Consider the following 23,709-nt stretch of genomic DNA (forward strand, 5'->3'; position numbering starts at 1 on the left):
CACTCTTTCCCACGTATCTGCAGCAGCCAGTCAAACTGTTCGAACCCGAGGATATGTGTTGTGTCCGGTGGAGCAGCAGGTGGAGCAGCAGGAGCTCTCATGCTCAGCTGCTGTGCTCCATAAGCCCAAATTCACTTTTTTCTGTTTGTATTGGTGGACTTCTAATGTCTCTGTAGGGGAAAGTTCCGTCTGCACATGAGCTATCCTTTAACCAGTGCGTGTCAGGAGCAGTGGGCGACCGCAGTGCAGAGTCCGGGGTCCCATCTCCAGATTTTAAGCCAGTATCTGGAGATCCCAGAGGTTCCACCCATCTGTGTTTAAGATTGGGCCCTCTCATCTCACGCTATAATGCCCTATTTTTGGCAGAACGTCCTCTTGCGTTCAAAAATGGAAAGTCGGATTCCAAAGTTGATACACAGTTCTTTCTGTTGTGCCACAATGAGTCATTCTAAAGCGAGGCCCCACGCTCAGAGGAGGGGCGTCTTCTAGATGGGCTGTGGGTAACAGAGGGAGGGTCCTACTGTTCCCCTCCTGTCCCGCACTGGACACTCAGAGTCAGAGTCAGTGACTGCTGCTGGAGCTGACAGGTGCGGACCGCTGCAGGCAGGATGAGGGCGTCCTCTCTGGTTCTTGTGCTCCTGTGTGCGGGGGGCCTGGAGGGCTGGTGGTGGAACGATGATCCAGATCCCCAGACCACCGCCCAGACCCCAGTGCAGACCCCCTCCACGAGCCCGGAGGACAGCGACCTGTCCGGGGTGGGGGAGGAGATCCTGAACGTGGCCACCGGAATCCGTAAGTTCGTGGAGACCTGGGACCACCAGAGCCCCCCGGCCCCGACCCCCGCTGCTACTAACGGGACTCTGCTGGAGGACAGCGCTAACGCTAACACCACGGGTAATCCTGGCAGGGGCTGTGGTGGGAGGGGGGCGGGGTGTGGGGCGGGGGCGTGTCACCCGGTGCCCCCCGATTGGCCGCTGTGCTCGAGCAAGCGGCCGGCCTTTTTCAGCCTCCCCAACTTCCTGAACCACACCTCAGTGGAGCAGGTGGGGGCGGCGCTGCGGCCGTGGGCGCGGCTGGTGCAGACGGGCTGCCATGGCGGCGCAGAGGCCTTTCTGTGCCAGCTGATGGTGCCCACGTGCCCGCCGCCGGCCGCCCCCCTGCCCCTGCCCTGCCCCGGGCTGTGCTACGGGCTGCAGGACCGCTGTTGGGAGGCTCTGGAGAACGGCGCTCTGCCTGTCGACTGCGAGCTGCTGCCCCGCTCTGAGCATTGTGTGTGGGTTAGATTCTGCAAAGGTAACCGGGTTCGGATGTATGACCGTGGTCCATACATCCAGAACTGTGGCGCCGCCGCTGTGTGCCCCAAACATGTTTGTCTGCACGAGTGACCGTATGTGCCGCACTGTCCCGCTGTCTGCTGGCTGATCGCTTAACCTCATGCTAACAATACTCTTTATGTGGTCGATATTTCTATGTATTTGACCCTGTAGTGACCCAGGGGCAGTATGAGCGGTCAGCATGGTGCCTTCACTTTCCAGCACAGTGGTCTCTAGGACGCTCCAGGATCAAGAGTTTGGAAGGTTTTCTCTGTATATAGTTCTATGGATTTTCTCTGCTGAAGGAGCCTCTCACTAGAAAACTTACAAAAACCAAAACATGTATGCTGGAGTGTTGTAGAGACCATTGTGATGAAAGAAAAGGCACTAGAGCTGAACGATACGGATAAAATTTCATGTCTCGATATTCATGCCAGATATCTCGATACGATACGGGTTTGGTGAAAACCCCCAAAAAGTGCAATTATTATCTCGATATCAATAGAATAGCAATATGCTTTGCTTTTGCGATATTGATATCTTGAATGTTCATATTTCGATGAGATAACGATACATCTTTCAGCCCTAAAAGGCACCATGCTGAACACTCAAACAGACGCTGGGTCACTACAAGGTCAAATACGCACAAATATCAAGTTCTATTTTGTCTAGTAAAAAGTTGCATAATGTACCTTTAAATGAACAGGCCACAGTTTTTCCATACTGAGATATGTTCTTTCCTGAGTTTAGACGAGTTGATGCGTACCTGTCCGGTCTTTGTGCGTGCGTGCGCTCAGTCACGCAAATAGACCAAAGACGTTGTTAGCATTCAGCCTCTCCCGGCACATTCCCACAGCTCCAAACTGAGGTAAAGTTAGAAGTAGCCAAGTCTTCCACGCTTTCCCTGTTTAAATACGTGAGCAAGTACACGATCCAAGTGTAGTTACACAAAATTAAACATGTGGATTTTGTCAGCAGATAAATAGGGGTACTATATTGTAAGAAGTAATAAAGTAAAGTGAAGATATGACTGCTAAATGCTGAGCGCGCGCACAAAGACCGGACAGGTACGCATCAACTCGTCTAAACTCAGGCAAGAACATGTCTCAGTATGGAAAAAGGGTGGCCTGTTCCTTTAAGAATGACGGTAACGTTAGCCTGTTCACTCTCATGTTCCAGATTGAGGTTCTAATGATTGTGCTAATGAAACACTGACACAAACTTTAACGTCTTCTCGTATTGATCCTCGCTCTGACCACTGTGTCCCGGGGCAGGACTCTTCACCCCCCTGCCTACAGCCTACAGCTAAAACCAGGGGTGGAGAGCCTTTTTTCACATCAGGGGCCAAATCAAATGTTTATAAAGTACTCCGAGGGCCTTACAATGTGGCGACAGACGTTCTGGAGTTCACACAACACTGAGGTAGGACTGATCGTATGGAGGAGGATCATCGCTTCTGCATGTCAGACCTAATGCGACGGCTGGAGCTGTTTATCTTTGTCGAGGCTGGCCGTGATGATGAAGCTGGTTGTGAAAGCTGCTGACTATATATGACTCTCTCAGCCACATGTTTAGCGTGTGTGGGTGTGGAAGCCCCTCTCTCTCTCTCTGCACATACTGTAAGTGATGGTCCATGTGGGGAACATCACGTCCTGTCTCCCACAGCAGCAGCAGCAGTACCCCGTCCTCTGGGGCCTCGCTGATAACTTCCCATTTTCCATAGGAGCATATAACTTGGATAACCCCCGAAGGTCAGGCTTGCGCAAACGCTGCCAAAAGTTACACGCCGCATCTGTAAGTTTGATTCCTGCGAGGTTTTTGAGATCGACCACTCGGATGCCCAGCTGTGGCGATCAGCTGCCGGGGAATGCGGCACGGACCTGGAGGCGGGACAAAGCGCTGGGTCTGTGGGAGACAATCGTCCTGCCTGTGCCTGCGATCGGGGAGGTCACGGCGTTTGACAGTGGAGCGTTGTGGAGAGAGGAGACGCTCGGTCTGTGGCGGCCTGGGGGGGGGGGGTCAGAGGCCAGTGCCGTGGGGAGTGGGGGGGTCCCTCCTACGCACGGGCGCTGTAGCATCCGTGTTCAGTGCGATGGTTTTGGAAGTGCATGTGGGTTCATTATCTGTGGGGATGTTGTGAGTTCCTGGGAAAGTGAGGCCAACGCTGCCTTCCTCCTGAGACCCAGATCATAACTGACTGTCGGATTCAGCTCAGGGGACGTCCCGCCTCTGGCTCCATCTCTGCCCCGGCCACTTTCCCACACTCTGCTCTGTCACGTTACAGTCCTTTAAGTGCTCAAAAAGGGGAGCACTAATGTCTAATGGCATGTTCTTTAAAGCACCGCTGTGTTTTTCTTTTCTGATAAATGTTTGGATTTTGCATGGTTATAAAAAAAACATTCTCCTGCCAACTATGGAGAGTATAAATAGATTTTATGTTTTCACTAGATTATATCACATCTTCATGCTTTTCATCACATTTCATGTTTACTTGATAGGAATTTCTCAGGAAGTTTAGGGCTGGGTATGGTTAAACGATAATAGTCAGGTGAGGTATCGGAAAAAAGTATAAGTACTACAGGTACCGGAAAATAATCCCATGTCTTTAGATCTAATTGTCAACGCTGTTTTTGTCTTCCTATTTTTTTGTAGCGGATTTCGCTCAATGTTTGCCCAATTTCCCCAACATTTGTACTTTTTATTTTATTTTTTTATTTTTCATTACCAATATTTTCCTTATTCCCCCATCTTCTCTATTTTTGCCCCATTTTTTCTCATCATTTTTGTCACAATTTGTCCCACTTTTTCCTCCATTTTCCCCCACATTTCTTGAAACTGGAGATGAACCCGATTTTATAAATTTGCCGATCTTCCACACATTATCATTCTGCTTTCTGGTTCTAATATATTGTAGTGTTGGCGTCAGAAAAAGCATCATTCAGGTATTGGTATCGAAAACCCCGTAACCCAGCCCTAATGAAGTAACATGCTTTTATAATACAATAATACCTATTTACATTTACACAAGTCAAAAGTTGTCTCAATGTTATTACATGATGGTTATCTCTTAAAGTGGTGTTATTTTGTAAACATACGATAACATCTTGTACGCACTTCTGTTTCTGCTTATCTCTGTTACGTTTTAATGAGTGCGCTGACACACGATCCTCCAGAGCGTGGGCTGGTTTTAGTCCACGGGACATCCCACAGTAGGGCTGGGTACCGTTACATTTGTTTCCATACCAGTACTTAAACAATACTTTATTTATGATACAGATACCAGATACTGACCGATACTTTCATTCTTCTATACCAGTAGTACATAAACTTTTTTTCCGATACCAGCCTGGTTAGGGCTGCTCGATTATTAAAATAATAACAATCATGATTATTTTTGTCATAATTGAAATCACGATTATTCAAGCGATTATTTGTTGCCTTTAAAAAAAAGTCTTTATTTTATTTATATACTTATTAATTAAAAAAAAAACATTGCTGAATATTTTCTGTTTTCTGAACAGTCATAAAAGTACAAATGATTTCATGTTTGCCTCGATTAAGGAGAGGTCTCTGTTTCACACCTGCCCCCTTGCTGGCCAGCCCTCACACCTGCGCAAGCAAACTGAGCAGCGCGGCCTGATGACATCATCACACAGCGCTGTTTGTTTTTATGTCAGACAAAAGCATGAGCCATAATCCCAGCGCCATGAAATAATGCAAGTCTGCTTTGCCAGAAAAAAATGTTGTTGTTGTTTTTTTTTTAATTATGCTAATTTTGTAATGGTTTAGTGTAATAATCGAATCGTAATCGAATTTCGATTAATTGCACAGCCCTAAGCCTGGTAATGTTTAACGAAACTGAGCCCTGTCCAACGGTCCCAGGCTGCACCTCCGCTGTGAGTATGGAGCACAGGGCGGTTGTGATGAGTCCAGGGGCCGGTCCAGGCTGCAGGAGGCTGTGGACTGTCCTGGAGCAAAGGTCCGCTGAACCTCTGACCTCGGGGCTCACTTTGCTTCTCTGGTGTTGTGATTTTAGGTGCAGACGGACCGACCTTCAGTGTCTGCTTTCACTGGTTTGTGGATGTGTGTAGTTTGTGTGTACATGGGACAATACGTTTCAGACTGTTGTGTTCCATGTGCGTGTCTCATGGTGTGCATTAACATGTCCCGACCAAACAAGGAAACCGTACTTTCTGGTGTTTGTGTCGGGACTCCTTGAATGTATCGACCAAACGGGCCTCCATCTGACTGTTGTCTGACTGTTGTGTCCTGCGCAGGGGACCGTGGCTTCACCTTCCTGCAGCTCCTGGGTGAGGGGCCCCTGGACAGCATCAGCCAGGGGTTCGGCCCACGGGGGGAGTCCTCCTACGTGTTCAGCCGGGGCTCCGTGTCGGGGCAGCCCGCTCTGGCTCTGCTGCCCAACCCCTTCTACAGACACTTCTCCCTGGTCTTCCACATCAAGCCCACGTCCAGCGCGGCGGCGGTGCTGCTGGCGCTCACCGACGGGCCTCAGCACATCATGTACGTGGGGGTGAAGCTCGGCGCCGTGCGGGACAAGACGCAGAAGGTCCAGTTCTTCTACACGGAGCCCGACTCGGAGAGCTCCTACGAGGCCGCCAGCTTCACGGTGCCCAGCATGGTGAACCGGTGGTCCCGCTTCGCCCTGGCCGTGGACGAGGAGCAGGTGACCTTCTACCACGACTGCGACTCGGTGCCTCAGGTGATGCGCTTCGAACGCTCCCCTGACCCCATGGACCTGGACAAGGCCTCGGGGGTGTTCGTGGGCCAGGCGGGAGGAGCCGACCCCGACAAGTTCCAGGTGAATGAGGGCTTTTTTTCGATACCAGTACATTAACGATTCTTGGTTTTTGATGCAGATTCTTTTTCCGATACCGATACTAAAATATTTGTCGTCTAGAACCAGAAAACAGAACAATAATGTGTGGACTGGACGATCTGCAGATTTATAATATCGGGTTCATCTCTAATGTCAAGAAATGTGTGAAAAATAGGGAATAAATGGGAGAAATTGTGGCAAAAATGAGGAACATTTTGTGGAAAAAAATGGGGCAAAACTGGGAATAAATTGGATTTGAAAAAAATGATTTGATTGGAAAAAATCTGGACAAAATTAAGAAAAATGTGGACAATGGGAAAATATAGAGGAAAAAAAGAATTGGGCAAAAATGGGTGGAAAAAAAACAAACACAAATTTGAGCTAGAAGAACCAAGACACTTCCTTTAATGCTGTCCTGGTTCGGTTCCTCATGTTTTCGATACCATACCGCTACCATTGTTCCTTCTAGTAACAGATGTGGTGATTCCTGTGGTTTTTCCCAGGGCGAGGTCCTGGAGATGCGGGTGGTGGGGAGCCCCCGTGCAGCCGAGCGCCTCTGCGAAGGGGACGATGACTCTGACGCGGTGAGTGAAACCGTAATGACCGTGACTTGTCTCTTACGGTGGCTTTCATTACTTCAGATAACGTTGACATTTTCTTCTGTTGATTCCTTCTGCAGGCTTCTGGGGACTACAGCGAGTTTGGCAGTGGAGACGCGAAACAGACACAGACGAGCCAGACTGTGAAGGTCAGTTTTAGGCCGTGGCTTTGTGTGTGTGTGTGATCTGATATTTGCAAAAGATCCTAAACAGGTGCAGGGACTTGTCAGTTAATATTAGTCAAGATTCATGTAAAGTCAACTAAAACTAAAATGAATTAAGGCAACTATATGACTGAACATTTAATCATGGACATGAACAAAGCACAGACCTGTTCCTTTAGCAGTGGATACAAATGATATGAGCCTCTTTTGAAACTGTGTCACTGAAGTTCAGATTCATGTTTTAGTCCCTCTTTTTCATTTTGATTTAAAGCATATGAACATTTTAGTCACGGTTTTAGCCTCAATATCTGGTTTTAATTTCAATTTTAATCAGCAAAAATATGATTTGACTAAAAGGATGGCAACATATTTTAGTAGACGAAATTAAAGTAATAGTCTGGAAGTCTAAATGTCTTGCAAATTTTATAAAATGTGCAAAATCGACCACCATGTCTTGCATTTTGATGTAAAGTAATCTGTTGAGCTGCTATTTTTTGTAAAGTCCCTCCTTCCCAGGTTTCAGCAACTAATCAGAGTCTAGCATCCTCCCGCGTCGACCAATGAGACGAGCTTTTCCTGTGAACCAGCCTGTCAGGTCCAATCAGGAGGGAGGCGGAGGAGCTTGATCGTTTGCTTTGGAAAATTCTCATTTTGCAAACTAAGAAGGGCTTTCTGTTTAAAGAGGGGAGGAATTGGATTGTTCACAATTTTTACTTTTCTCTCCTCACTTTGCAAACTTACAGACTATCACTTTAACATTGATCCAAATTATTACACTTTTGAAAGACAGACAATCTTAAGCCAAAACAGCAGGATGAGCTGATCACCTTTAGGACCTGGTTGTCGAGGTGGAAACAACGACAGCAGAAATCCAGTCTGCAGGCGACAGAATTACAGTGAGAAGTGGTCAGGCAGGCTTTTCTCCTGACACCAAACCTCCTCCTCAGCTCACACCCAAAGCCGAGGCATTGTCACTCCCGCCATTGTCTTGTGTTGCAGACCACGCCCCCCTCGCCGCTGCGGCCGGTGCCCGAGCCGCCCATCGTGGCGTCCAAAGGCGGCAGGATGACAGGTAAATCCCTCCGTGAGTGGAGCTGTGCGTGCAGACTCTGCCGCAGCCTGCCTGGGCCTGGGGCGGATTCCTGAAGCAACACCTCGCTGTGCTGTGGTCTCCTTTGGAACCAGAGGAGGGTGCAAGGCGAGACGCGGCAGGGAAATGGGAAAGATACATGCATTTGTTGGAGTTGGAGCATTATGGACAGAGCCAGATTCAAATGTATTGGATACATAGATACGGAGGGGATTTAGGCTGTCACTGAAAAATTCTGTAAAATTCTAGTTTCGGCATGTTTTTAGGATGAATAGGCCTTGTGACATTGCTTAACTTCCAGGTTTCAGTGGAGGGTAAAGACTGTTTCCTGTCTGTGTTGATTCTTATGGAGAGTTAGCCGTGTCTCACTGAAATACATATATATTTAAACAGGACGTGGCAGAAAGCAAACAGCTGTCATAAACTTTACTCTGGATGTTCATCTTTCACTGGAGGAGACTGCTGTGTTTATAACTGTAGCTGTTTTAGCTTTGAAGCTAAAGGCTAATGTTAATTTATCGCTGACGAATGGAAACATAGCACTGCCCAAACAAATGTTTATGGAACACACTGTGCTTGATGTTTAGTTTTCTTCTGTTTTTAGACCTTATTTTATGTTGAAATATGGACAGGAAGTAGTTTTTACCCTACAGTGTGCATTAAGTTAACCAAAAACCTTCTGCACAGGGCCTATAGCTTTATCAATCTAGAAATGATTCAACAAATCCCTCCCTGGGGAAAAAAACCTTGTCTGCAAAGTGTTGACTCTGTTAGTGCTAACTTAAAGAAGAACTAAGTCACTTATTTAACTTAATAACTGCTTCCCGTAGTCCCTCTGGGGGAAATAGAGGTGGGATGATTGGGGGGTCTTTCATCTCACCCTGGTGTCTCTGGCCAGAAAACCACAATTTCAACTTTCCCTGCACCGGGTCGGTGGCACAGTACACACTAATGGGATCCCGAAGAAGAAGGGCAACGGGCAAAGCTGTGGGCTTGCGCCACTTAACCAGTATTTACAGCCAAGTCTGAGTGAAAAAAATATCTCCATTGTGTCATTGGATGAACAATATCCCTCTCATGGCATGAGTTACTTAGTTCTGCTTTAAGTGGAGATGTTGTGTGATAAAAACTGATTACAAAGTGTTTCAGTGAAACAGTGGAAGAGGTTATTGTGTTGATTATACTCAGTCTTTGTTTCCAGGTAAAAACACATGTTCAGAGCAAACTGAAAATTGAAAACAGTTTTAGTGATTCACAAACCAAAAACACATTTTGTGCCTTATTTATGGGTCTGACAACTTTTCAATACAGTGGGTTTTTATGAGAGTAGCTTTGGTAGTTTAAAGGAAATGTAAATGTCCAGGAGCTGTTGTAAGAATAGCGCCCACTGCTGCTGAAGTGGAGGACTCCTGTGCAGAAGCCCCTTCAGTGGAAGAACAGTGTGCTTCTGCCCTCTGCTGGAGAAAGGGCTGCACTACATACTGGTTTCATACTTTGGTGTAGGGTCAGACACTTGCAACTTTGATTTGAGACAGTCATGAGATTTAAAGTGCATCAGACAAACATTTTGCTAAAACATTTTCCTCAGTTTTTCTTCGGGGGTTTCTGTGATGTCTTTTAATTCCACTTTCTTTTTGAGCTTGGGCAGAAATGGTCAAACGTAGCATCCAACCATACTGTACCAATGGGCCATGAGTGTCGCAGCTCACTCCTCCTTCCACCTCAGTCATCGAGAAGCACTTGGTCGTTTATTATTTTTCGAACATGTGACTCACTTCTTCATTCTGGAGCGCCTGATCATGTGACTTCCCCCAGGTGCGGCCGGGGCCAAGGGCGACAGGGGAGAGAAAGGCGTCAAAGGGGACCGTGGCTTCGCCGGGCCCAAGGGAGAACCCGGTGCCACGTACACCTCGGGCTCGTCCGGTGCAGGAACCGAGCGAGGGCAGAAGGTACTGTATACTGAGGGAAGGGCATCTGGAGCTGTCTGCTCATGTGACTCACTCTCATGTCTGTCGTTTTCAGGGAGAAAAAGGGACGAAGGTAAAGGACTCACTGCTCATCTGTAATCCAGTAACACAAGCTTTTTAGTGTGTAGTTCTGGGTCACTACATAAAGCCCAGACTAACAACTAAATAACCGACTATTACCACATGAACACAACCTCTGATGCTGTACAGTTGTTTAGCCTCTCCGTGGCCGCTCTGGGAGCAGGAAATGCTGAGGCTGAGAGAGGAACAACCTGAACAAACTGTTGAAAAATGAACAAGAGCTACAATACATATTACAATAAAGAAACGAAGACAACAGTAACAGTTACCAAGTTGCTTAAACAAACAGACACCATAGCACCATTACTTTGACGTGAGCAAAACATAGTTTGTTTTTTAAATGGTCTATAGGAACGGAGATAAGTCGATGTCATCATTAAGGCCTGGAGGCTCGGTCGCCTTCAGGTTTACAATCCAGTATGTTTGATGCTGAAGTAAAAGTGTGTCTGTGTGAGTTGGAAACCGCTTCAATAACCATGACCATTAGTTTGTTGATGTTGGTGTGACCGGCAGTTTTGAAGTGGACAGCCATTGGATATTGGGGGTTGATTTTAGTTAGCTTTTCCTTCATTTGTCTTTTTGTTCTCTGTAGAAGCATCCACATTCGCACTGTAGTTTGTACACCACAAAACATGTGTTGCAGTTGGCATAGCTTTTGAGATGGTACTGTTTTCCGGTCCATACATCCTTTAAAGATTTAGAAATGTTAACGTCAACCACATAGTGGGATGCATTGGTGAAGCAGGGTACCTAGCTGCATATGCAGCACCTATCGCTGTCCCATGCATGTCGATATACAGCGGGACCCAGATATTAACATACACTTTAAAGCTTGGACACAGATGGGTCTAAATGAACAATGACCCAAAGCCAAACTGGTTACACAGTGGCTTGAGGAAAACAAAGTCAATGAAGTGGTCGTCACAAAGTCCTGATCTCAGTCCAGTTGAAAAAGTATGGGCAGAGCTGAAAAGGCATAGGCACACAAGGTGGTCTAGTGTGGCTCAGTCACACCAGTTCTGTTTGGAGGAATGAATAAAAACTCCTGCCAACTATTGTAAGAAGCTTGTGAAAAGAAATTCAAAACATTTGACCCAAAATATACAGTTTAAAGGCAATGCTCCCAAATATTAATGAACTGTATGTTAACATTTGGGTTTGTAAAAAGTAATATAAAACCATGTAGAAAATTCTCCTTCTTCTGGAATTTAGCAAATAGAAACATTTTTAAAAAATTTAATTGACCTTTGATTGAATAAAAGTGAAATTGAATCCTGTTTTCATGTCAGACAGTGAGAAAAAAATGCAAATGTGTCTTTTTATATAATGAATGTAAACATCTGGTTCCCACTATAGCTTGTCCTGGAACAGAACTATGTTGTTGTTTAGGGTCCACTCTGTTCGGCTGAAATCTCAGTAGCATGGCATCATCCGGACATTGTTACAAGTAAAAATGCAAAGCCTCGAGGCTGCTGTCGTGCGGGATGTTTGAATATAATGTTTCAATGTCCGTTGTGACCAGAAACACATCACCGATATTTCCCAGTTCATTCAACTTCATCAAAACACCTGTGGTGTCTTTTAATTAAGCTGGTTAGAATAGTTAATACACTTGGACGTATGTTCAGTGATTGTATCATTGCCGCTAATGATGGGTCCACCGGATTCTTTTTCTGTCAACCATTGTTTAGTTTTAGCATCATCAACAAGTTCCTTTAGTTGGGATTGGATACAATTTGGACTTAGGTTTAAAAGGAGTGGCACCGAGTTCTTTTACTCTGTGTATGTTCCCAATGAATGAGAGGCGTTCTGAGAAAAGTAAGACTTAAAGAGATCGATCTTTGTTTGAAGTCTGTTGGTGCGGTTTGTAGGTGCATAGGATGAGCCTTTGTCCTGTGAGAGTGGAATACCTGATGTTGGTTTTCCACATTGTGTTGATCCACGCCGTGTCCGGGCTGTAGCTGTGGGGGAAGTGCCCGTGTCCTCCTGTGGTGTGCGCTGTAGAATCACCATAAACTGAGACAAATGTATTTGAAGTTACAATGTTTTTTTTGTTTTGTTTTTTAACTCATGATAAATAAGACGTACAATATGTACAATATAGAACAATAATCAAAAACATGATGATCATCAAACACAGACAACTCCCACTTTCCAGCCCTCCTTCCAATTATTACAGAATTAGATTCATTCCTTTGGTTTGTATGAACTTTATTTACTACAAAACGCACTGACTTTAATCTCCGTATATTAAACAATTTGTTAACATAATACACAAACACATTCTTTGAGCTGCTCATTCAAGCTTCTCTCAGATTAATTAGTTATTTATATAAAAAAAAAACTCTTCCTCACCCTCCGCGGGCGGTCTCTTTTTCCTCCTGCTCGGGTCCTCTACCGTCGGCCTGGGAGCTTGAGGGTTCTGCGCAGTATCTTTGCTGTTCCTAGAACTGCACTTTTCTGGACCGAGATGTCTGATGTATTTCCTGGGATCTGCTGCAGCCACTCCTCCAGTTTGGGGGTCACTGCCCCGAGTGCCCCAACGACCACAGGCACCACTGATGCCTTCACCCTCCAGGTTTTCTCCAGCTCTTCTCTGAGCCCCTGGTATTTCTCTAGTTTCTCGTGTTCCTTTTTCCTGATGTTGAAGTCGCTTGGTATTGCTATGTCGACCACAGCGGCTCCTCTGCTCTTTGTCCACCACCACAATGTCCGGTTGGTTCGCCATTACCATTTTGTCCGTCTGTATCTGGAAGTCCCACAGGATCTTGGCTCGGTCATTCTCGACCACCTTTGGAGGTGTTTCCCACTTTGACCTTGGGGTTTCCAGCCCATACTCTGCACAGATGTTCCTGTACACTATACCAGCCACTTGGTTATGGCGCTCCATGTAAGCTTTCCCTGCAGCATCTTACACCCTGCAGTTATGTTCTTACACCCTGCAGCATCTTACACCCTGCAGTTATGTAAAGCTGGATTGTCTCATTGGCCTCTTTGCACAGTCTACACCTGGGGTCTTGTCTGGTGTGGTAGATCTGGGCCTCTATTGCTCTGGTGCTCAAGGCCTGCTCCTGTGCAGCCATGATGAGCCTCTGTGCTGTCCTTTAGTCCGGCTCTGTCCAGCCATTGGTAGGATTTCTGTATATCCGCCACTTCAGTTATGTTTGGGTGGTACATGCCATGTAGGGGCTTGTCCTCCCATGACGGGACCTCCAGCACCTCATCTTCTGTTCCCCATTGTCTGAGACATTCACTGAGCATGTCATCTGTCGGAGCCTTGTCCTTGATGTACTTATGGATCTTGGATGTTTCATCCTGGATAGTGGCTCTCACACTCACTAGTCCTCGGCCTCCTTCCTTACGGCTAGCGTACAGTCTCAGAGTGCTGGATTTGGGGTGGAACCCTCCGTGCATGGTTAGGAGCTTTTGCGTCTTAACATCTGTGGTCTGTATCTCATCCTTTGGCCAGCTTATTATTCCTGCAGGGTATCTGATTACTGGTAGGGCGTAGCTGTTTATTGCCCGGGACTTGTTCTTGCCATTGAGCTGCTTCTTAGGACCTGCCTTACTCGTTGGAGGTATTTGGCCGTAGCCGCTTTCCTTGTCACCTCTTCGAGGTTGCCATTTGCTTGTGGGATATATATATATATATATATATATATATATATATATAGTAATGTGGACTGGACTACAATGTATTTGTCCGTTCCTTATAACTCGCTCCATGGATGATACAGCTCTCTTGGGTAAAGTGAAGACAGACTGAACTGTAGTTGTTCCCACACTTCTGCACAGTAAGTGAAATATACTGTATGACATGAGTACATTTTTCCTTAAAAGACCTGTAACCTCCTCCCAACTCCTCAATTTATCAACTGTAAACCCCGCCCCCTGAGGTGCTAAGAGACAGGTGTTCTCTCCTCTGTGGGCGGGGTTTACAGCAGAGGGGGCGGGGTTTACAGCAGAGGGGGGCCAGTCTTCCTAAATGGAATGGACCGATGAAGTTACGTTTGGAAGTGTTTGAGCATAATGATGTTAGCTGACTGACTCTGGCGCCCTCTTCAGGACAGTATCAGTGTGAACAGCTGAACAGGGTCAGTTTTCAGAACTTTGTCACAGCTTTAGTCCAGAACATGGTGTTCCTGTACCACAGTGAGAGCTTTGCCACAGTTTCAGTCCAGAACATGGTGTTCCTGTACCACAGTGAGAGCTTTGTCCCAGCTTCAGTCCAGAACATGGTGTTCCTGTACAGTGAGAGCTTTACCACAGTTTCAGTCCAGAACATGGTGTTCCTGTACCACAGTGAGAGCTTTGCCACAGTTTCAGTCCAGAACATGGTGTTCCTGTACCACAGTGAGAGCTTTGCCACAGTTTCAGTCCAGAACCTGGTGTTCCTGTACCACAGTGAGAGCTTTACCACAGTTTCAGTCCAGAGCATGATGTTCCTGTACCACAATGTGTTGAACCCTCTTTACTGACCCCAGGGCAGCTCAGGCAATGGTTACCCTGGGAACAAAGGTGATCGTGGGCTCCCAGGACCCCCAGGGCCTGTTGGAGCTCCTGGTCCTGCAGCTGAGGTGAAGCGGCTGGGAGACGGTTCTGTCGTGCAGCAGGTGGCTGGACCCCATGGGCCTCCTGGATTACCAGGTCAGGATGGGCCTGTAGGACCCCCAGGGGCAGACGGAGAACCGGTAAGTGGAGAGAGGAGTATTTCCTCTTACGTTTCATGTGAAATTTACTCAGGCTGTTTTGTGTTTGTGTTCAGGGAGATCCAGGCGAGGATGGGAAAACTGTAAGTCTCCATCACACAGAATCCAACTGTCATTAAATTAAACCATCATTTTGAAATTAACCTTATTACCTTTGCACCAGGGCCTACCGGGTCCTCGAGGGCCTGCCGGGAGTAAGGGAAGCTCTGGAGCCAAAGGAGACAAGGTTCATGGACAGTTTCATGCTTTAATACAGCAGCTTCACATTCAGTTTAAACTGTATTATTTTCATTCAGGGAGAACGTGGAGAGGGCCAGCCAGGGCCGAGGGGCCCTCCAGGACTACCTGGCCCTCCAGGGCTTAGCAGTGGGAACCGACCAGTGAGTCAGCACCACAGAAAAGCTGGGGTTTGATCATAATTAATTTAAGAGTGACTGTGAGTAAACTTTAGTGTTTTCTAGACATTCGTGGACATGGAGGGCTCTGGGTTTGCAGACCTGGACAAACTTCGGGTACGTCACACTCATCAACACAGCTCATGGACAACAATGTGCTCTAATGTCAGCTAATGTTACTGTTATGCAGGGTCCCCCAGGCCCCCCAGGGCCTCCTGGTCCTCCTGGATCATCAGTGGCCTTTGATGCTAACGGTCCAGTAGCCATTGGACCTCCTGGTCCTCCTGGACTGGATGGAGTGCCTGGTCTGCCTGTGGGTATCAAGCTCCAGAGCTCATCAAATGTTGGTACATTTTTGAGAGCTGACGTGTAGATTCTGTGCATTAATACAGGGACCCCCGGGACCCCCTGGAGTGGCTGGTCAGCCTGGACTCAGAGGACAGAAGGTAGTCAGTCATGATGAACAACATGGTCAGATTTGACCAAGCACACAAATACTGTCCTGGAGCTGTGCCTCTGAACTTCTTATCTAAGAGTCTTTCTCCCTCTTTACAGGGAGACTGTGGGGACCTGAGCTCTTCAGGAGGAGGGCAAAAGGTGAGTGGCGTGACCTGACTCCTGATCATGGTTTAAGTGATGATATGTTTACATGTGGGCTGTACTTGCTCTGCCTCTCTTTCGGTTTCTCCAGGGCTCCAGTTTTTTCGGTGGGCTCTTCTCTTACTTTAGCCCTGACCCCTTGCAGACTAACTCCTCTCAGGTACTGACCGGTGCACTCTGGCCTCTGTCCTGTTCTGTTGGCTTGAGAATTTAGCTCTTTTCTGGGAAGCTCTGCACACAAAGCTGCAAACACATCCCGGTCTCTGGTCATTGTGCGGACGTCCGCTTACAAGAGCTCATGACACAGACTTAAAAGAGACTGGGGTGTTTGAATGAACTAACCTAACCTATCGTCGCTATGCTGTTGATTTTCTCTACCACAATGGAAAATCTTGACTATAACTTACCTATGTTCCACTCCTTAATAATTGTCTGATGTAATGATAGGGATCTCAGGGTGATTCTGGAAACCCAGGCACTCCTGGCCAAACTGGACTCGCTGGACTCCCAGGACCAATGGGACCAATGGGACTTCCTGGACCACCAGGGCCTCCAGGGCCCCCCTATGGCACTTACGTGAGTTTGAACAAACCCGACAAGCAAATGACTGCTTTCAGTTTCATTTAGTAATCACTTTGCATTATTTCAAATAACTTCCTTTTCGTTATAATAAGTGTTGTCCCTTTTTTTGGAGACACATAACTGTTATGTCTTCCAGGACGGAGGTGAGGGGAACAACGGTGTGTCAACTATCAGGGGCCCTCCAGGGCCAGAGGTACTGTTTCTCTGCATTTGCATTTCTCTTGCCTACTGGGTTTCCTTTATTTCTTTTCTAATGACTGTGTGTTATTCTTGAGCAGGGCCCCTCTGGTATCCCCGGACTGCCTGTAAGTATGACACGACACTAGACTATTTGTTACTCACAAACTTTTGTCTTTTCACTTTATTACTCTGAGTGATCCCCAATCACCATATCGTTCTCCTCTGACCTCACCATTAGCACATCTGCACCATACAACTCCTCCTATTACCACACCTACGTCCTCTGACCTGTGTCCTCTGACCCCACCCATTACCTCACCTGTGTCCTCAGGCCCCACCCATTACCTCACCTGTATCCTCTGACCCGACCCATTACCACATTTGTGTCCTCTGACCCCACCCATTACCTCACCTGTGTCCTCTGACCCTGCCCATTACCACATTTGTGTCCTCTGACCCCACCCATTACCTCACCTGTGTCCTCTGACCCCGCCCATTACCACATTTGTGTCCTCTGACCCCACCCATTACCTCACCTGTGTCCTCAGGCCCCACCCATTACCTCACCTGTGTGCTCTGACCCCACCCATTACCTCACCTGTGTCCTCAGGCCCCACCCATTACCTCACCTGTGTGCTCTGACCCCACCCATTACCTCACCTGTGTGCTCTGACCCCACCCATTACCTCACCTGTGTCCTCAGGCCCCACCCATTACCTCACCTGTATCCTCTGACCCCGCCCATTACCACATTTGTGTCCTCTGACCCCACCCATTACCTCACCTGTGTCCTCAGGCCCCACCCATTACCTCACCTGTGTGCTCTGACCTCACCCATTACCACACCTGTGTCCTCTGACTCCACCCATTACCTCACCTGTGTCCTCTGACCCCGCCCATTACCACATCTGTGTCCTCTGACCCCGCCCATTACCACATCTGTGTCCTCTGACCCGACCCATTACCACACCTGTGTCCTCTGACCCCGCCCATTACCACATCTGTGTGCTATGAACTTGAATTAGAGTGAGAATGTTATTGCCTGTAGAGCTGCCAGTACTTATTTGCCTGTGAATAACATTATTTTCCAGGGCAAACCTGGTTTACCTGGAACCCATGGAGATAAGGGTGCAGAGGGCCCCAGGGGCCCTCCTGGGATCCCAGGCATGGATGGCTTTCCTGGTCAGGGGGTAGGTCCAGTTACTTTCACTGTAGAGAGTATGCAATTTTGTAACCGGCTTGTTTTGTAGGGAGCAAAGGGAGACAGAGGCATCAAAGGGGAAACGGTGAGTCCAAGTACATGTCCTTCTGTACATTCAGTTGGAGTATAATAACACACACAGTTTAAAGGGTTTACCTGGACGAGAGGGTGGCCCACCCGGACCTCCAGGACCCCCTGGACCTCCAGGACAAGTCGTCTACCAGCCTGGAGGAGATGTAAGCCTGAGCAGAATGCACTGACTCCCAGAACTCACCCACTAATAATCACAATGTTTTATAATGCATATTCTCACTGACTAACTGTCACTACTGCCCTGCCTGCTCTGCACCGCCCGGCCTGACCTGCACCACACTAACGAGCATAACTGTCTGCTGTAGTATAACGACCTTTACTGGACCGACGGGTCAGAGGTGAGTGCTGCCCTTTGCTGGTCACATGACTCCTGAACTAATACCCGTTATTTTTAGACATGTGTTCCACTGTTTAATGCTGTCTTTATATTTCAGGGCAGAGTGGGAGCAGCGGGGAGAACAGGAGCGACGGTACGTCTTGAATATGAACCAACCAGAGCCATAATGCTGTTACTTTACCCACCTGTGTGTTCTTACAGGGGCCAACTGGAGACAAGGGCGACAAGGGAGACGTGGGTCCTCCTGGATACGCCCCGAAGGTATTTTTAAATCAAAGCAAGTGCTGAGTGAGAAGATGCCCGCTGTAACTCATGTTCTGTGCTCAGGGCGAGAAGGGTGAGCCCGGGATCATCCTGGGACAAGACGGGCGACCTATGTACCTGGGTGGTCTGGCAGGAAAACCGGTACAAGCCTGCCCACAGCTCAGTGACCTTTGAAAAGCATATCCATGTCTAAATGTGTTTCTGTTCCAGGGGGATCAGGGCCCACCAGGACCCGTGGGGCCTTCAGTATGTACCCTCTTGTTAGGTTCAATCTTTACAATAGTTTGGTTCCAGTCTGACTGTGCTGTCTCCTCAGGGCCCAGCAGGACCTCATGGACAGAAGGGAGAGATTGGTTTCCCAGGTCGGCCGGTAAGTTCTCCAAACACTCCAAAACGCTGTTGTGGCTCAGAACTGATTCTGATTCTACTGTGTGTTCAGGGTCGTCCAGGCCTGAATGGGGCCAAAGGAGAGCGTGGAGACTCCAGTGGAGGGTACTCGTACCCTGTGAGTACACCACATGTAAATAGTACTACTCAGAGTGCCACAAAGCCACTAGGCTGTATGAGCTTGAAGTTTTGGATACATGTTTCCTGACCCAAAGATTAGCCCAATACTCAAAATAGCCTTCAAACACTTTGAAAAGAACGCCCTCACTTACACGGGGCAGGCTGCTCACCAGTGAAACACACAGTGACGCCTGAGGCCAGGGGTACATTGTGGCTGCTACAGGCCACACTCACTCTTTTTTCTGCTCAGGGGCCTCCTGGTCCACCTGGTCCTCCTGGACCTCCTGGAAATCCCGGATTTACTTTCAACGGTAACACGGTGAGATCTGCTTTATTTTGTTTTGTATCTGCCTTTTACTCCACACTGCTCACATACTTGTGGGTTCTAGGGCCATGACGACTACTCCAGGCACTCTGCAGGTGAGTCGTCTCACCCTCACAGGAGGAGCATCAGGCTTTCCTCTCGTTACACAGTCACACTGATCCTTCTCTTTTTAACCTACTGTAGGAACTGCAGCCAAAGGAGACAAAGGCGACCGCGGAGAGCAAGGGTTCCCAGGTCTTCCAGGTACTCATTTCTTTACCGAAAATGTTTGTCTGAGCAGACCAACTGATTCTTACTTTCCTTTTCCAGGAGGAGGCTCTCAGGTGGACATCTACGCACTGAGGGTACGGGGCACGCTGACACTCATACATGTCAGCTGTGTGGGCCGTCTTACGTGTGTTTTTGCTTATACAGGATCATTTCAAAGGGGAACCAGGATCTAAAGGGGAGAAAGGAGAGTCAGGTGGTGGATACTATGACCCTCGCTACGGAGCGGGTTTCGGATCACCAGGCGCGCCCGGCCCTCCGGTACATAATGAGCTGTCTGCTATGCCCTGGTTATGATGCCAGTAATGATATATGACTGTGTCCTGCCTCAGGGCCCTAAAGGTGACGCCATCATCGGCCCCCCTGGATATCCAGGCGTACCTGGTTCTCCAGGAAGAGGCGTCGACGGTCAACCAGGACCTCCAGGGCCTCCTGGACCCCCAGGCCCAACCGTCTCCGTGGATAGCCGGGGCACACAGAGTGAGTCAGTCACCTCTCCCTAAGCACTTTATCAAAGCAGATCAATGTGAACATGAGTGTTCTTTTTGTTAGCTATTAGCATCCCTGGCCCCCAAGGGCCCCCTGGAGCACCTGGTGTGCCTGGACACTCTTCAGGGGTATGTTTTGTTCTCATATTCACATAATCATAAATGTTCTGGACAGAGCTGTGGGAACATAATTTGGTTTGGGGGTGCTGACAGACAAGATTGCCTTCAAGAAAGCTATTTCTTAATATTGCATGAAATGCATAAGCTTTCCACCAGGGGGTGCAACAGCACCCTCAGCACCATGGCTTCCCACGGCTTTGCTTCTGGATGTAACTAAGCAGTGGCGCTTGTTAAATGCTGATGGATTTGTTGGACACAGGTGACAGTGCTGCGCTCTTATGACACCATGAGGGCGACAGCACGAGGGCAGCCTGAAGGGTCTCTGGTCTATGTCCTAGACCAGACCGATTTGTACCTGCGGGTCCGGGACGGAGTCCGACAAGTCCAGGTGCCTCTGATAACCATGCTCCATTTGTTCATTTGAATGTGCCCTTGTCCATAATCGTTTCTGATGACTGTGCTGCATCACTTTCAGCTTGGCAGTTACATTGCTCTGCCGTATGAAGATGTAAGTGACCTCACTCTAATGTTTAGCGTTTGTACTTTTTGGAATAAACTAAAAACTGTTTTTTAAACTCAGGGAAATGAGGTTGCTGCTGTGGTGCCTCCTCCAGTGGTACCCTATTCTCCAGACGTCTACCAACCCTATCAGCCCGACCCCCGCTACCCTGACACCACAGACCCTCGTTCTCCCTCTCAGCCTGACCCTCGCTACCCTGCCCCTACAGACCCTCGCTATCCCTATCAGCCTGACCCGCGCTATCCCGCTCCCACAGACCCTCGTCCTCCCTATCAGCCTGACCCCAGGTATCCCGCCCCCACAGATCCTCGCTTCCCCAGTTACACAGAGCGGATACACCAGCCCGATGGCAGATATACCATACACACAGCCCAGGACCGTACCTACCCCAGCTATCCAGTCACCCCTCAACGGCCCCCCAATAGGCCCCCTGCACAGGCGCAGCACGAGCACACAGCGGGACCAGGGGTCAGTCTACTCTCCACTGAGTTATTTCTGTGATTGGTAAGTCATGTTGTTCTGATGCGTGGTCTCTGCTGTTGCAGCTGCATCTGCTGGCCCTGAACAGCCCTCAGAGCGGAGCCATGAGGGGCATCCACAGGGCAGACCTGCTGTGCTTCAGCCAGGCCCAGGCCATCGGGCTGAAGGGCACCTTTAGATCCTTCCTGTCTGCCAAGCTCCAGGATCTGCACAGCATAGTGCGAAAGGCTGACCGCCAGAGCGCCCCCATCCTCAACCTCAAGGTACTACACAGTGCATCTAGCCCTGTTTCGACACTTTTCAGCTTAATGCCAGCCTATCTGACCACATCCCATATTCTCCCTTATACCTGGTGAACACTGTGATTTGACTGTCTAATAAGATTTTTAGATTCACATCACAGACGTGGGGATGGAAACATTGTGAGCTGCTCTCGTCCCCGCTGTGCGATTGTTTAAACTATGAGACAATCGTAGCTACGAGCAAAGTTATAGCGATGAAAACACTACAGTTCAGTACTTGACGCTGAACTGTGCACTGTTAGAAAAAGCCAGTTACCGTCATGTTTGTTGATCAGAAGGGGCTCTAACCACCAGCATTAAGATCATGTGTGAATTAAGATCATGTGTGTTGTGCCCCAAAGGATGAGGTCCTGTTCGACAGCTGGGAGGACATCTTCACAAATGGCAGGATGAAGGACAATGTGGCCATCTACTCATTTGACGGCAAGAACGTGATGACAGACAGCACATGGTGAGTCCAGGGGCCTCAGGACAGTGGGAGTGTGCATGACTGAAGTTCATTGCAGACACAGAAGCAGACTGAGTGTGTTACTGTCTCACAGGCCACAGAAGCTGGTGTGGCACGGCTCGACGGCGCAGGGGCAGCGGCACATGGACGGTTACTGTGAGACGTGGAGAGTGGGTGAGCAGGCGCTGACCGGTATGTCTTCAGATCTGCAGAGCGGTCAGCTGCTACAACAGACCTCCAGCAGCTGTTCCAGCTCCCTCGTGGTCCTATGCATCGAGAACAGCTACCACCCCAGCTCGTAGACTGTCCAGCCCCACCAGGGCTCCTGAGGGCCTGGGGCCCGCAGGGAATGCTTTTTAACTTGACTGTAATTGCTCATTGACTACACTAGTCCCGGTCCCAGAGGTCCCAGTGACCAATCACAACGCTCAGGCTGGGGGAGGGGCCATATAACCACTTAAACATTTCATCTGTTTCATTGCGTTGGAAAGTATAATAGCAAAATGTGCTTGTGTTAATAATGAGTGAAGGCTCTCCACCATAGATGCATTGTGTGATTGTGTGAAGCAGTACAAGTATTATCTAGAGCTCCTAATGTTATTTTTGACTGTTCTCACCACTGAGTCTTACGCAGGACCAGGTGCTATGTAAATATGACTATTATACTTACAATTTTCTATTACAGTTGATGTTGGTTTTGTAATTATGTTTTCATATCAGGTAAACCCATCTTTGGGAAGACACAGAATATTTACTGTTCACCAAAAGGGCCTTAATGTCATCACATCCAGATGACTTTTCTTTTTGGGAACAAGCCTATGCACTGTTACAGATGTACACCTTCATATGTTTTACCTGAAATGTGTTATTGTGTGTTAGAGTTTTTTATTGGATTTTTTTAATTGAAATTTATGAATAGATTGCAGTGGACAATACCTTTCCTCAAGACCTGAATGACCAAAGACAAACACTGAACTGCTGCGATCAATAAAGATGTGTACACATACATCTCCGTGTTTACATTATTTCCCACACTTCACGGAAAACAAGCTCAGACTTAATTTGCATTTCAGTTGTAAATTTAGCACATGTCAGCTGTTAACAGCTGACATGTGTGAAGAGGAGTCCAGAAGTCCAACATAAAGATCTATACAAGATTTAAAAATATCTTTATTTGTCCTGAGGAAAATCTGCCTTGGACACACAGGCTTCTGCCACATAAAAAAAATATATATCCTGAATACCCAATATGGTCCCATTGCCACAGAACTTGGCACACCTAGTGTTGATTGATTATTGATTGATATTGTACAATTTTACACTTTATACACAGTAAAAACAGAAGAAACAAGAGTAAGGAAGATGTATGTGTCATCAGATTGTGAATTGTAAATGAATGGAAAATTGCATACAAGTGCATATACCATTGACCACTGGCTGCTCGATGTTCCAGTGGTAACTGACCGACCGGTGTCTTCTGCCCCATCTGAATCCCCCAACCAACAGGCACTGGACAACAAGAACCGAAGCGCCAAAGACATCTGGACGTTCTTCCTCAGTCTTCAGCCATCTAAAGCCTGTCTTCAGCCCCATCTGCCCTGGGTCTATCTTAAGCCTGGGACACTAACTCTGCTGCTGACTGCTTATTTAGACATCACACTTTATCTATAAATGTCTTCCTCAGTCGTCCAAGACTGATTGCCAGGAATTATCTTTCTCCGGATTTCCTTTTTTTAAAATCTTTTTTTTTTTTTTATCTGTTTTGAGCATTGAACACATTTACCTGAAAAGGTGGAATATGTAAAAAAAAAAAAAAGTAAAATTTGACACAAAAAGGTGG

The 23,709-nt window shown here is 47.7% G+C and overlaps 1 protein-coding gene across 1 annotated transcript; it reads left to right on the top strand.

The window, feature by feature from the left end:
* The first annotated feature begins 572 nt into the window (after nt 1-572).
* Nucleotides 573-22,877, top strand: LOC306982247 (uncharacterized protein). The gene is made up of 42 exons (XM_079582103.1): nt 573-792; nt 5,591-6,132; nt 6,654-6,734; nt 6,830-6,898; nt 7,913-7,985; nt 9,819-9,952; nt 10,026-10,043; nt 14,536-14,742; nt 14,817-14,843; nt 14,924-14,986; nt 15,057-15,140; nt 15,222-15,272; nt 15,346-15,468; nt 15,548-15,601; nt 15,711-15,752; nt 15,847-15,915; nt 16,203-16,331; nt 16,474-16,530; nt 16,616-16,642; nt 17,609-17,707; nt 17,768-17,803; nt 17,868-17,954; nt 18,117-18,149; nt 18,246-18,281; nt 18,350-18,409; nt 18,476-18,553; nt 18,623-18,658; nt 18,729-18,782; nt 18,852-18,917; nt 19,170-19,238; nt 19,309-19,339; nt 19,428-19,487; nt 19,554-19,588; nt 19,659-19,772; nt 19,844-19,991; nt 20,064-20,128; nt 20,379-20,507; nt 20,595-20,627; nt 20,700-21,107; nt 21,185-21,382; nt 21,763-21,872; nt 21,964-22,877. The coding sequence occupies exons 1-42, from the start codon at nt 609-611 to the stop codon at nt 22,169-22,171; spliced, it is 4,227 nt and encodes a 1,408-aa protein (XP_079438229.1). The 5' UTR covers nt 573-608; the 3' UTR covers nt 22,172-22,877.
* The last annotated feature ends 832 nt before the right edge of the window (nt 22,878-23,709 follow it).

The sequence above is a fragment of the Gobius niger genome (genome assembly GCF_951799975.1).
Source record: "Gobius niger genome assembly, chromosome: 23".
NCBI lineage: Eukaryota > Metazoa > Chordata > Actinopteri > Gobiiformes > Gobiidae > Gobius > Gobius niger.